At 44.2% G+C, this 14,868-nt stretch overlaps 1 protein-coding gene across 1 annotated transcript in view; it reads right to left on the bottom strand.

The window, feature by feature from the left end:
• The window catches only part of LOC308465348 (septin-2), a 60,304-nt gene that overhangs the window by 34,336 nt on the left and 11,100 nt on the right, over nt 1-14,868 (bottom strand). The window contains exons 4-7 of the mRNA XM_080985237.1: nt 12,562-12,648; nt 9,469-9,592; nt 3,365-3,499; nt 1,961-2,078 (exon numbers count right to left, since the gene is read on the bottom strand). Of these exons, the coding sequence (XP_080841363.1) occupies nt 1,961-2,078; nt 3,365-3,499; nt 9,469-9,592; nt 12,562-12,648 (464 nt within the window). The remainder of the gene's footprint in view (nt 1-1,960; nt 2,079-3,364; nt 3,500-9,468; nt 9,593-12,561; nt 12,649-14,868) is intronic.

Here is a 14,868-nt window from a genome sequence, read left to right as displayed (position 1 = left end):
AAAAACGAAGTTCGAATTCCACAGAGTCAAAACAGGAATTACACCAAGCTGGGTTTCCTTGACAGAAGCCCCACAACTAAGCTTTCTGCTTATTCCAAAAAAGAAAGAAAAAACCTCTCCACAATTCAGGACAAAAAACAAAGCCCCAAAACCCCCTCGCATTACCTTAGATTGATTGCCAAATGGCAGAGACATCTAAAAAAAGCCTAGCAAAGGCTTCAAAGCTCCATCAGGAGAGGCAGATCCTGATTCCCTGCCTTGATTACAGATTTTGAATAGAGAGATGTTTTTTGAGTTAGAAAAATATACAGTAGCTAAGCTTTCAAAGCTCTGGATCAACATTAAAAGCATTCAATCCTGGTTAAGCTGCTGGTAACAATGGCTGACCCAAGCGGACCAAAGGGCTAAGATGTTTATATTTATTTGTCCTTTAAGTGCTCCTTATTAGGCAACAGTTTTGTTGCAGCTGGTGTTCATTTAAAGCAGCGGTGAGGAACCTCAGGCTGGGGGCAGGAGACAATGCAGCTCTTGAACTCTCCACCAGCCCTGCTTCACACCCCAAGTGTTTCAGCGTGGCTGGAACGCATTCTCAAACTCTGATCTTTCCTCCTGCTTGTCTGGAGGACAGGGGTGGATGCATGTGTGTGTGTGTGTGTGTGTGTGTGTGTGTGTTTGTGTGTGGAAACCAACCTACAAAGGTAAAATCTGCATTCATTGCTCCACCCACGTCTGCCTCTGGTCCTGCCTGCCCCCCACCCACATGTCCCCACCCACACTGGCTGCCCAGAATGGCATGCTGGCTGAATAAGGTTCTCCATCTCTGATTTAAAGCGAAACAAATAGCCAACGTTTACAAGTGTGCATTGTTAAATCTAGACTAAGGGGAATAGTTTCAGCATGTTTGCATTATCAGACAGCAGCCTGGAAAGAGCTCTAGCACATTATACTTTTTGCAACTAATTGCTTAATTAACTAATAAGGAACAGGCAATTCCATCTTTATTGAATCAGTATAAAATCGTGGCGCAAAATATATAAATACCAGTGTACCTTTGAAATGTAAACACACCCCAGGCAGTTCCATCAATCAAAATGCTACTTTTTGAATGAAATGACTTGCATAAAATGAGTTTGATTCCAGCCCCCCATGATTGTGAAGATCAACAGTCCTTTTCTCCCTTTTAATGCAAGAGAATTTAATTGAAGGGTGGTGTGTAAATACTCATGATAAGGAAAAAAAACAGCCTGCTTTGGTTGTGTTTATTCCTTCCTCCTCGCCCCCTGATTTATTCATTACCTTTCTGAAAAATCAAGAGCAATTAAAAATAACGCTCAGTCCTGCCCATTTGACAGACTAAAACGTGCTGTCTGATTAGCAGGAGAACAGATTGAACAAAAATAGTTTTTTTGAAAATACAAAACACAAAAGATGCTGGTTTCAAGGGCCATGTTAGAAGAGGCACACCCCCTTCTGCACCAGAAATTAAAGAGAACGTCTAAAATGATGCCCATTATAACCAAATTGTGTCATCTGAAAACACAGAGAAAGTATACTCCCCCCCTCCTTCTTTAGAACAGATGTTTGTCAGCTGCCTCCCTCCTTATGCCAGCCACCCTGTTATTTAATTGATGGGCAGCATGAATGAAATGCATTATGGAATAAAGGTGGACTGCACACATTCTTAATATAATGCAAACAGCCTTCTACTCGGCATTTACTCAGGAACTGCATGAAACAAAAACAAAAAATCAGTGCAGTTTTCATTCCACTATCTTGATTCAAAATGGTGTCCAATCCTAATATATATATAAAAGTGATATCAGGAACCATAATTTGGTTATGGGATCTCAAGAGGTGTCCAAATGCATAGCAAACAGATACACACATTTCTAAGGCATATAGCAGATACAAACTCATCGGAAACGGGATGTGGCATTTCGTTTTAAAAGCTTATACATACCCTTCTTTTCAGTCTCTCTCTCTCCTTCAGTGTCAAAGTGTCTGCCTTGGCAATCACAGGGACAATGTTGACTTTCCCATGAAGTGCTTTCATGAATTCTACATCCAAGGGCTTCAGCCTGTGTATCAATTGGGGGGGGGGGGGAGGAAACCTCAATAATTATTAATGGAGTCCTGAGTGAAGATGTCCTTGGCAGCATCTTATGGATCATCTGTTATGTATCTAAAGTCAAAAAGATCCCAATAAGCAGCAGGGCCTTTGCAAATGCAGCCCTGGAACTCCAGAACACCCTTTCATGGGTGGTTCATTTATCTCCCTCTTTAATTCCACAAACAGAATTAGTCCTCTGCTCTTGTGGTTAGTCCTGCTGCTGATATTGTTTTGATAACCACTGGGGGGGGGGGGTGTCTGGAGAGGATCGCCAAACGTTGCTGGGCCACAACTTCCATCGCCCCTGACCTGCTTATATACTCAGTAGCTTCTTAAGCTAATGTTTTCAATACCATTGAGTAATTTTTAAGACGAACATTTCTCCCATTGAACTGCAATCCCCCAAATCTAGATCTTGGTCTCTAACACTCATCTGCCATCACATCAATACAGTCATAACTTGGTTGCCAAACCCCTTGGAACTCATATGTTTTGGCTCCCGAACAATTGGAAACCAGAAGTGAGTGTTCCAGTTTTCGAATGATTTTCAGAAGCCGAACATCCGGCACGGCTTCCATGGCTTCTGATCGGCTGCAGGACGCTCCTGCAACCAATCAGAAGCTGTATCTTGGTTTTCGAACAGTTCCAGAAGTTGAACAGACTCCCAGAACACATTCTATTTGAGAATCAAGGTACAACTGTATAGCTAGCTGGCTGGGATTGATGGGAGTTGGTGTCTAGCAACTCTTAGAGGGCCACAGGTCCCCCCCATCATTGTTTTAGAATGTTCAATATTTTCAATATTGTTATTTCAGTTGAGGGCAGGAGGGTGTACACCATTTTTAGAGTTTAAGCTGAAGTATAACTCTTGTAAGTTAAAGAAAGTTCTACTTTTGCTGGCAACAAACAGAACTTCCAAGACCCAGGTGAAAAGCAAAACTACTTACTTCAAATGTGGGTGGCTGACATGCTTAATTAAACTTTCCATATACACATATGAAAGACATAGTTATTACAACTTTTAAGTTTCTAGATAGTCATCCATTTTTAATATGTGCCCCTGACAAGTTTTAATAGCAAATCCTCTCTGAAATGGAGGTCATTAATCCCAAAGATGATTTTAATTGAGTTGGCCGACTGACAACAAAGAAACTTGCTTTGCTCGTAAGGTGGTTAAATCTCTTTGCTGGAATTTCCCCAGCGCCTGCTTAGCGGTGAAAAAAAGTTCACCCTAGAATGCAAATCTTTTCTTACCCATGTCCAAAGGGGGATATGAAGTAAAAGCAGCAATGAACTCTGTTGTCTACAATATGGCGCCTATTGAGGCCGCTCTCGTCATGAAGGTACCTTTCAAACTGATTGTCAATGTAGTGGATGATGGTCTTGAAACTGCAGTGAGAGAAAAGGGAAAAGGAGGAACTTGTGATGAGACAGGTTTGCATCCAGGCACTTGTGAAATATTTAGTTTCCACTTCTTCTACAGAGCCCCTAACCTTCAAGGCATTCAGAGCATGCTTCCTCATACTCTGTGCCTCTCATTTTTTCTTCACAACCGCTACTGGTGACTGGTGCCCACTGGGGGGGGGGGCAGGAAGCAGGAAGCCCAACAATAAGTTGAGCATGAGCCAATGGGATGTGGAACCAATTCAAGGTAGTTTTGTCCCCCTTCCCCTTCCAGTGGTTCCCCTCACAGAGCTACACTTCCCAGAGAGGTTTAACAAGCAGAGAGCCTAGGACTTGCGGATCAGAAGGTTGGCGGTTCGAATCCCCGCGACGGGGTGAGCTCCCGTTGCTCAGTCCCTGCTCCTGCCAACCTAGCAGTTCGAAAGCATGTCAAAGTGCAAGTAGATAAATAGGTACCACTCCGGCAGGAAGGTAAACGGCGTTTCCGTGCACTGCTCTGGTTTCGCCAGAAGCGGCTTAGTCATGCTGGCCACATGATCCATAAGATATACGCCGGCTCCCTCGGCCAATAAAGTGAGATGAGCGCCGCAACCCCAAAGTCGGTCACGACTGGACCTAATGGCCAGGGGTCCCTTTACCTTTACCTCCCTCCCAGGGAACCCTGGAAACTGTATCTATGTGTGGGGAATAGGGGTCTGCTAACAACTCTCAGCCCCTTTAAACTAGGTTCCCAGGATTTTGGGGAGAAGCCATGACTGTTTAAAGTGGTATGATGATGCTTTATATGTATTGTGTAAATGAGGCATAGTTCTGCCTTTGTTCCTATTTTCCTCTTTGTTGAATTCTACAAAGGCAATACTGACACTAAGGAGGAGGGGGGAGGTGGCTGACAGCCAGTGCCACCCCCTAGACTGGTTTAAAGTACTGTAATGAGGTAAACATGTGGGGGCTGACTAAAGGCAGACTGATCTTGGTGGGGCTGCCGCGTTATGGACATGTTTACAGCGCAATACGCAGCATGACTTGGACACGCGACAGTCAAATGCCAGCAGAATTAAGTACAAGTGAAAAAAGGAAGCCACCCACCCAAAGCAGGAACACTTTCAAATGGCTGACTAATTCTGAGTCACCTCTTTCGCAGCCCTTTCCCTTCCCTCCTTTCTCATGCTTTCCTTTAGGACTAGAGTTATTAGGGTTACAAACCTCATGAAGCTTCATACCTGATGTTTCTCTCCCTGCCAACTCTCAGACCCACCCCAATGTTGGTTCCAAATCTCAGGGTTTTCCGCCTGAAGTTTTTACGACCCAAACCATAACCAAGTTGAAATCTTAGAAGGGCAGTGTTCACAATATATTGCAAATACATGTTTGTGTATGATTGTTTGTTGCTTGCATTTTTATCCCACCTATTTCTCCAAAAGACATCACCTTGCCAACAAAGGTCCGCATAGTTAAAGCTATGGTTTTCCCAGTAGTGATGTATGGATGTGCGAGCTGGACCATAAAGAAGGCTGATCGCCAAAGAATTGATGCTTTTGAATTATGGTGCTGGAGGAGACTCTTGAGAGTCCCATGGACTGCAAGAAGATCAAACCTATCCATTCTGAAGGAAATCAGCCCTGAGTGCTCACTGGAAGGACAGATCCTGAAGCTGAGGCTCCAATACTTTGGCCACCTCATGAGAAGACTCCCTGGAAAAGACCCTGATGTTGGGAAAGATGGAGGGCACAAGGAGAAGGGGACGACAGAGGACAAGATGGTTGGATTGTGTTCTCGAAGCTACCAGCATGAGTTTGACCAAACTGAGGGAGTCAGTGGAAGACAGGAGTGCCTGGCGTGCTCTGGTCCATGGGGTTACGAAGAGTCGGACACGACTAAACGACTAAACAACAATAACATTTCTCCAAGAAACTCAAGTTGATATACATGATTCTCCCCCTCATTTAATCCCCAACACAACCCTCTGGGGTAGGTGAGGCTGAGAGGCAGTGAATGGCCCACGGTCACCCAGTGAGCTTCACAGCCGACTGAGGATCTGAACCCTGGGTCTCTAGGTCATAGCCTGACACTTTAAGCACTACACCACACTGGCTCTCTGAATGGGTGCCAAGAATTGCTTGAAGCATAAGACTGTTAAGGGAAGGGGGGGGGGGGACTCCTGAAGGGCAAAATGCTGGGGAAGGAAGAGTTAGGATTTAAAATGCAGGTGGTGGGTTTGGGATCAGGGTAGAGCAGGCTTCCTCAACCTCGGCCCTCCAGATGTTTTGAGACTGTAATTCCCATCATCCCTGACCACAGGTCCTGCTAGCTAAGGATCATGGGAGTTTTAGGCCAAAAACATCTGGAGGGCCGAGGTTGAGGAAGCCTGGGGTAAAGGGTGGATATGGTTCTTAGGTAATGGGCAGAGAGGACCTTCTCAGTGGTGGCATCCCAGTTGCAGAATGCCCTCCCCAGAGAGACTTGCCTGGTATCTACATTATGGCTGCTTTGGCACCAGATGATGACCTTATTAATTTTCCAAGGTGTTTCAAATGCTTAAGAACATCTGGTGCTTTTTAATACTGTTTTATATGACTGACTGGTATATCTACTTTTATTGTGATTAACTTTTATTGTGATTAACTGCATATTTTTACACCATTTTAGAAAACATTGTTCACTGCCCAGAACATATCAGTTATTAAAGGTATTCAAATAATGTATTATTTTATTTTACTGTATTATATTATTTTACTGTTGTTAGCCTTTCTGAGCCCAGCTTTGGCTGGGGAGGGCGGGATATAAATAAAATTTTATTATTTTTATTATTATTATGTAAATAAATGGATGTTTCCTATTTTGGGAGTTTCTGTGTAAATAGTTCTTTTGAAAGTTCTACTACAAGCAATACTGCACTCACCTACAAACTGAGATTATTTGTCTTCAGTTCCCTTATGACTAAAAACTGTTAAATTAGCAAATCCTGTTCTGCCTCCCACAGAAGTCACATACAAGCACCCACCCCCAAAGCAAAGGGTTCATGGTGAGACGGTGATAGTACACACGTATACCAAGCTTCCTCAATATTTCTACCTCCACAGGAATTACAAAAAAGTTTGGCAATTCAAGGGAAGTGGGGCTGATGAAATATGATCAGGAGGGAAAACCTCAGCGTGTTGTGCCAGAAAAACTCTACTTAGCGCTTCTCTGTCACTGTAATTTGCTTACGTGCTACTTTCAAGTCCTCACTGCTGTTCCGTTTTTCTGTAAGTGTAAGTCAGCAGTGAATTGTACATTCTACCTTCCGGGAAGCACCTGCTTTCCACCACGACAGTATCATTAGTTAAACAACTCCATATCCTGTACTATGCATTACAACAGCAAACAAAGCAATCTTTTTTTTTTTCCATAGGGAAAATAATGGTTTTTGAGAAAATGAAATAAACCGAATGTTACCAAAACACACGCCCTCCTTCCACCTAACAAGGCAGCAGCCCAGAAAGACTGGTCTTGTTGTAGTGGAACAAAAGGTTCAGAACAGAGGAAATATCACCTGACACCTTTTATTTAACACAGAGCCACATGACAGGTTTAATATAGCCGCTAGAGCCCTAGAACGGCAAAGGCATTTTAAAAAAGTATATATCACTTTTCTTACATACTCATAGCACGTCACACTATATTATTCCTGCTATCCTTAATGACAAACCCGTAAAATAAGCCGGTATTATACAGTATGACAGATGAGCTGGGCAAATGAGGCCTGAGACTAAGGAAACAATGTTTGATCACAGCTTCCTGGTGAGTATATAGCTGGAATGTCCCCCAATCTCATCATTCTGCTACGCTAACTCTCAGTTGGGACATAACAATGACGCTGTAGGCAGAATATCAGTCTTCCATTGGATCCTGCCTGAGGGATTATTCCCGGGAAAGTAGTCAAGATCGACTAGCAGATGAAGGTCCAAGTGGTAAGACAAAACAAGAAGTGGCACAGAAGACTGGTCTTCAACAGTGGGTCACACCCTGAGCTCGGGCAAGTGGTGCCAGGAGGCCAACATTTTCAGGGGCATGCTGTGTAAATATGTGATATACTGCTTTCTTAAAAGTATAAATACTTTGAGAAGATAGCTTTTACAAACCCTAGAACACTCTTTTTGACTGTGGAAAGAAAGGGAATTGAAGCCTCCAACGTGGGGAGGTGGGAGAAATAATAGTTTCTACATAGCCCTTGTAATCCTATTCTGCAAATTTAATCCTCTGTTGCAAATTCAACAACAGTAATGCAATGATGGACCATAACACCATCTTGCTGCCTGCCGCTTGCTCGGCCTCCCTGCTGGAAAAAGTGGGTGGGGATTCAAACTCGCAGGATTCGCATGAAACATTTCCGAAGAATAAACAAAGCATCAGAACACAATCAACAGGAAGTCCTACTTGCAACACAATAGCCAAGCTAAAGGGGCTTGGAGATCCCACAGAAGGAAATTCCAAGTCAACTATTACAGAAAATGTTAAAAGCGATCCTGCGCAGAAAGACTAGAAAAATCACTCCAGGAAAGCAAAATTATTTAACAATACTGTGTAGGCCAAAGCAGCAGGATACGTAGCATCTGCTTGAACTATTGTATTTCAACCCAACAATCATAAAAGTCAGTTGCTCCCAGTTTACAGCATTCATTGGAGTGAACCTCTACAGGGGCATTGAACTAGGGCTGCTTTGCGTCCAGAAAATCCCGGACATCGTCGGGATTTCGCTTCCAAAAATGGTGTCTGGGCAGAATATTGAAATTTTCGTTTAAAATGTCTGGGAACACCTGGACATATGGCAAACCATGTCTCCAGCCAGTCACCCCCATGAGCACATGGGACGGATCCACACCAAAGCGCTCCACAATGCATTCAAACATATACGTGTTTGGCTTCCCAGTTAGCTGTCCCTGGGGTGCACTGCCCGCTGCGGGAGAAGCGGTGCTCCAGCCTAGGCACCAAGCAGCGGCTGTTGTTGGAGACGAAGAGGGTGGCCTTGTCATGGTGGCTGAGGCGCTCCACCGCCTCCCCCCAAAAATAGGTCAACTGTTTTGTCCGGGTTTTCACTTTCTGAAATATGGCAACGCTACATTGAACTCCCTATGCCAGTGGTTTTCAACCAATGCCTTGAATGATGGTCAGGGGTGCCGCGAGCAACACTGGCCTCTGTCCCTCTTTCCTTCCCTCCCTCCCTCCCTCTGATGCCCTCTCACGTCTCTGCCTCCCAAAGGCTTGCACAGCTTTTTATTGCAGCCCTGGCTACAAACTCCACAAGCGAATGGTGCCTCTGGGGCTGGCCAGGGAGTGCTGGTTGCCAGGAGCTGAGGCAGCCCTTGCTGTTGGAAATGGACTGACAAGTCACAGGCCCTTGTGGGGAAGTGTGAGGAGGTACCTCTCTTGGGGGCAGGGGGGCATCTCAGAGACCATGGGTGGCGACTGTGGCTGCCCAGAGGACTCCCAAGGAGAGGGGAGGGGAGGCTGAGGGGAACACTCCGCAAGGCAGCGTGTTCGAAAAAGCGTGAGAGGGGGCCAGCTCTGCAAGCAAGGGGTGAAACAGCTGGGCTCCTGAGCCCCACAGGGGTGCCACAGAAAGAATGTAGTTGGTCACAGCAGCTGTGGACTCAAAAAGGTTGAAAACCTTTGCCCTGTGCATCACCTGATGGGGGGGGGGAAATGTTCAATCAAGCTTTCTTTAAGGTTCATGGAGTTCGGGAACTGACTGGTGCACCCAAACCAAGCAGGACTGAACTTTCCACACATCATCTGATGCATGGGGAGGCTCAATCCTGGTTTTTGAAGCTGTGTCTCTGCTGCCTAATCCCCAGCACCGATAGGAAGACATGAGAGTTAAAACAGTTTAAAGTATCACCAAAGCTGTATACAACAGAATGGAAGCCTGGGACAGATGTGAAGATTCAGCATCACAGCCTGAGGAAATAACATACCAGTCTTGGCTGTTAATGGCATCTCCATATCCTGGAGTGTCGACTACCGTGAGACGGAGTTTCACCCCTCGCTCCTCTATTTCTACGGTGGAAGCTTCAATCTGGACCGTTCTCTCTATTTTCTCTAGAAGAGAAATGTCATATAATGTTAAAAGTTTCCTGGCCAACAAAGCAGTAAAATGTTATTCAAACTACTGAGGGAGGGAGGGAATATATAATAGAAATTAGGCTGGAAATGACATCCCACACAAAAGAAATGCTTCCTATGCCCAGTCTGAATCCCCAAGGATTCCTGTGTATCCAGTGCATGTGCCCAGCCTTTACTGAGAATTCCTCAGTGGCTGCCCTCAAAGAACTCAAAAGTAGCATGAGGATTTTGAAGATTCTATTGTAGCCACGGAGACCACCCTGTTCCGTGTCTCACAGCCCCCTGATGGTGCAGAGGGTGAGAATGAAGAACAAGGCATTCTCGCTGACGGCTCCCTGGCTATGGAAACCCTTGCCCCATGAAACCCAGCTGATGCCATTCCTTTTCACAGCCAGGCATCAGGCTAATACAATACTATATAGAAGTGTGTTTCATCAGGATCCTCATTAATCTTTCAGTTTCAGTTTGGCTGCTGTGTTTTTAGGTCACAAAGCACTCTTAAGGCCACTTTGACAGTCACGGAGAATCCTGGGAACTGTAGTGCCCACCTCACAGAGATACAGTTCCTTGCACTCTTAACAAACTACAGTTCCCAAGATTCTCTATGACTGTCAGAGCGGTCTAAGAGTGCTTTAAATATGTGGCGTGGATATGATAGTGTTGCTGCTGTTTGCAATTTGGCAACCCTACAAGCCTATTTGGGAGTTCAACCCAGCTCTATAATCATGTAGTGCAGGAAAGTGGGGAAACCCAACAGTCTCATTGAGAACGCATGTCTGTATAGGGCAGCCTGCTTTAAGTACTCAGGTTGCCTCCCTATGACTTAGAACTCTGGGCAGTCAGAGTTCTAAATCACAGGGGTAACCTAAGGGCAGGTCTCCCTCTATAGAGGAGCCCCCCCCCCCCACGCATGGGGGTGGGGTTGGTAGCACTCAGGATGGGGTTAGGGCCAGGAAGGATAGTCGTGATGTCCCACTTCCACATAATAGCACTCACATGGAGTGAACACCCAAATAGAGTAATTGTGTTATGGCTGCTTTACTGCCACTTTTATGGTTTTATGGTGGTTGTTAGCTGTCCTGAGTTGGGGTGAAACTGCCTCGGACATGCAGAATACAGTGAGTGGCCCCTGAGGATCCTGTCAACTGGCTAGTTTATGGCACTTAGTTCCAAAAAGCATGAAGCTTTTTTTTTTCTCTTTCTCTTTTAAGGCTAGATAGGCAGAACACTGTGGGAAATTAGAAGACAACCAGAGTAGACAATATAACGATTTCAGTGACAAGTGAGAAGTACTTTGATGTCATCAACAGAAGCATTGATGCGAAAAAGAACATGAGACAAAAGGCAGCAAAGGAGCCAAGTTGAATGGGATAAGGAACAATTTGCAACATGCTCCTTATATAATGATGTACAAAAGGTGCAAGCCAGAATATATATTTATTAGAACTGTAGTATTAATTGAGCCAATCAGTCCGTGAAAAATCTTGGGCTCAGTTAATCAAGTTTTGCATCCATGTCAATACTCAAAACCCACCTGTTGCACTTATAATCTCTCACTGTCTTTCACTCTGTCTTAGAAGGAAGCAGAGATCCCTTGTCTTTCTACAACCGCCAGCAGATGACAAGGGAACTCTGCTTCATGTCAAGCTGGGGAGATGAAAAACAGTAACTTCTACCTCAATAGTGGGCTAATACTTCAGCATGTCTATACTATTCAATCAAGCATTTCTGCACCCTGGCGCACTTTGAGGATGAACTGGATGCATGAGCACATGTGTTAGGCTAAATCATTTGCAACTGCAAGTTGCAAACTGCATTCAGAGGCATAATAGTCCTTCTAATGGCAAACTCAGATGGCAAGTGCCAACAAAAATATGAAAGGAACCATGTATATTGCCATCCCACCGGCTTTTGAAGATGTACCTGAACCTTCTGTTTTAATTTCTCCATTGTTTTATTCTCTATTTTAAGTAACAATGTTTGTATAACTGGTTTTTCTAATTCATAAACCCCTTACAATCTTATTTTGGCATAAAGTAGTATAAATAATAGCCAAAAACAGACCAGTGAGAAACAAAAGAGAGGTATCTACATGCAGAAATATGAAAATGTAAGAAGGCCACCCACAATTGTTTACAATTAAGAGTGAACATGTGCTATAACCCCAATATCTGCTTTTTAGGTTCTACATGCATTATAAGCCACTTGGAGACCTTTGCGCAACAAGCAACTAATAATAATGTTGAATAGCAGTTGGAAAAGAAAAGAGCAGGAAGCTGGGGAGAGCAGGATCTTCTGCTTGAGCCTCAGACCCAATGGGCCAAATGCAGAATGTGGCCCTCCAGCCCTCTCTACCCAGGCCTTGAAACTCTCCCAAGGCTGCCCTCCTTCCCTAGGCCACTCCACACACCCTTTCTGCCTAGCTGGTATGCATCTTGGTGAAGGTGCTTCTCACCTGCCCAGGTGGAAGTAGGCTGCATACAGGAGTGCAGAAGCCTTTGACTTTTGAGAGGCTGGAATGTAGTCTACTGTGCGGAAGTTAGTGTCACAGTTATGCCCCACCCATTTTTGCCTCTGGCCTGGCCCATTACCGACATGCAGCCTCTGGAAGGTGCTCCAACCCTGGTTTATAGTATCAGGGGAGGGAAGCAGGAGAGAAATGGCTTCCCAGCTAGCATGAACCCCAAACAGACACACTCCTACTAGGAAGTGCAGTTATTCTTCCATCAGAGGTCTTCGGTTTTACACACCTTAATCACTTAATTCATTGATTAAAGCTAGTTTGTTGTTGGTTGTTGTTGTTTTTAAATGAAGCTACAGCCCTGATATTTATGAAAAGAAGTCTATCATCATCAGTACATAAGAACAGCCTTGTGCAAGCAAAATATCAGAGGAAGCAAAGCATGTGAAATCAGAAAGCGAGCGTTAGGAACAAACCGATTTACCTGCAGCTCCAGGAATGTAACGTTCAGGATAGAGATCAGTCAGAAATAAACTGTTGATTAAAGTGGATTTTCCCAAGCCAGATTCACCTGTAAATGAGATGGATGTTTAATTACTGGAATAATTCCACCCCCCACTTTCATGCAAGCCACAGGTTTATCTCTTACGGCCAGTATCCACCCTGGTTTTATAAGATAACGACATCAAAGGCTTTCCTAAGCTTAGCTAAAGTAAACAGGAAAAACAAGCCTGAGGAAAGTGAACCGTGCGAATTCTAAATTTAATCGACCTATTTTCATAACGAAACCCATAAGGCCAAATTAAGTGCTCTAATCAAATACAGTGGTACCTCGGGTTAAGTACTTAATTCGTTCCGGAGGTCCGTTCTTAATCTGAAACTGTTCTTAACCTGAAGACCACTTTAGCTAATGGGGCCTGCTGCTGCCACTGCGCCGCCACTGCATAATTTCTGTTCTCATCCTGAAGCAAAGTTCTTAACCCGAGGTAATATTTCTGGGTTAGCGGAGTCTGTAACCTGAAGCATATGTAACCTGAAGTGTATGTAACCCGAGGTACCACTGTACCTACAAGACAAGCATCTTTCCAGCACTTTCTCTTCAGTTCCTGTATTTATTTGATTCGAGTTTATCTCTTGATATCAAGTAACTTCATGCATCACCACCACCCCACACTCGAAAAAGCAAGTTGGGGTGAATGGCTATGGAGGAAATTTTCTCTCCTAAAATCAATCACACAACATTAGTCCATTCATTTCTGAGGTGGTAGCCATCAAAGATGGCTCAAGGTATTTGGGTTGCCTTGAATGAAGGGCAAAGTGTCACACTTCCTTTTGCACATTCAGAAGCTAGCTGAATGTGGAGCGAGTCTTACGTCAATGCTGGTGACAAGACAGCATCCTCCATTGAACAAGAATGGGGGCTAGCTAGCAGAAGAGGTACTGGACAGGCCACACACAACTGTGTCCACCCCAACAGCTCACTCCCACCGTTGCCCCACAGACATAGAAGGAGACATTTTGGCAAGCCTACCTCCACCCTGAAAAAAAAACCTGGAGCCATTTCCCTCTGCCTTCTGTGTGACCCTGGCAGCTCTTTTGACATATGAAGGTTCTGCCTAGGGATGGAAGAATCTGCCAGTTTTGGTCCTCTCAGTTTCCCATCTTAAATTCAGTTCCCCACATTTCTGCAGCAATTCATGGTTTTCGTTTATTTTTTTAAAAAAAATCCTCACAAAATTCTTCAAAATTTCAGTGCAAACTTCTCCACACATTATTGTGTACATTTTTGACTTAATTACATATTTTTGCAAGCAGCTTCTCTTAACATAATGCATTTCCGTATGTTATTTTCCCTAATGTTCTCTTTATGTCCGCTTTTACTTAATATATCCATTTTTGGAAGCATTGTTTGGTCAGAGAACCACCCCACAAAATTTGGTTTAAGTGTGAATTTCAAACCATGACTGTGTTTCAGTTCTCATATTCTTTCAGAAAGTGCAAATTTGATAGATTTGGCTTTAATTTTTATTTTTTTTAAATGCAAGCCAAATCAAATTTCTCCCCCATTCCACAACTGTGTCTCAAAAGAATTTTGACCTTTCTTGTAAGCTTCCCAAGTGTCCTCATAGACAACTTAGAGGAAGTGAGTCAGAGGGAGTTTTGGTGGTGTTAAAACCTAACCGCAGTCAATGTTGGTACAAATGACTTTCCAATAATAGTCTAGGTTCAGTGTCTTAATGACATAATCTCTAACTGCGAGAAAAAGCTAGCAGCTTCCCTAAACAGACCAAAGTGGACAGCACTTGTGAAATAATACACGTATGTACCAATATTTATCGGCCTAGTTGAGACGTAAGTCACCAAACCACATCTAGGAGATTGGGTGCAACTCGCAAACTTGGTCACTTTCATCTCCCTCCCTCCCTCAGGCACCAATTTCCTCCAACTTCTCTTTTTGGATCCAACTAGGGTACATTTGTATCTGCCCACAACTAGACATGGTTCACTTAAATGCAACCAAAGTTAGGAACAGAAGCACCGATGGCCACCGGTTTTGATGGCATTAAAAGAGGATTTGACAAAATTCATGTAGGATGAGGCTATCAATGGCTACACCTACAAAAAGGAAAGCAGGGGGAGGAAAGAAGAGCTCACAAGCTTGAGGGTCCTTTCAAACTTTCAACTATGGTTTGGGTAGCTGCTGGAAGATTACATCTGCATTGGGCCTCATTTCCAAGCTTCCATTCATGGTGCCTCCCAACTGCCTGCATTTTGCAGGAGCAATTCCAAC

Source organism: Podarcis pityusensis (genome assembly GCF_964106645.2).
Source record: "Podarcis pityusensis genome assembly, chromosome: 16".
Lineage (NCBI taxonomy): Eukaryota > Metazoa > Chordata > Lepidosauria > Squamata > Lacertidae > Podarcis > Podarcis pityusensis.
Note: the sequence above shows the minus strand (reverse complement) of the source record. Positions and strands in the feature narration are given on the sequence as shown.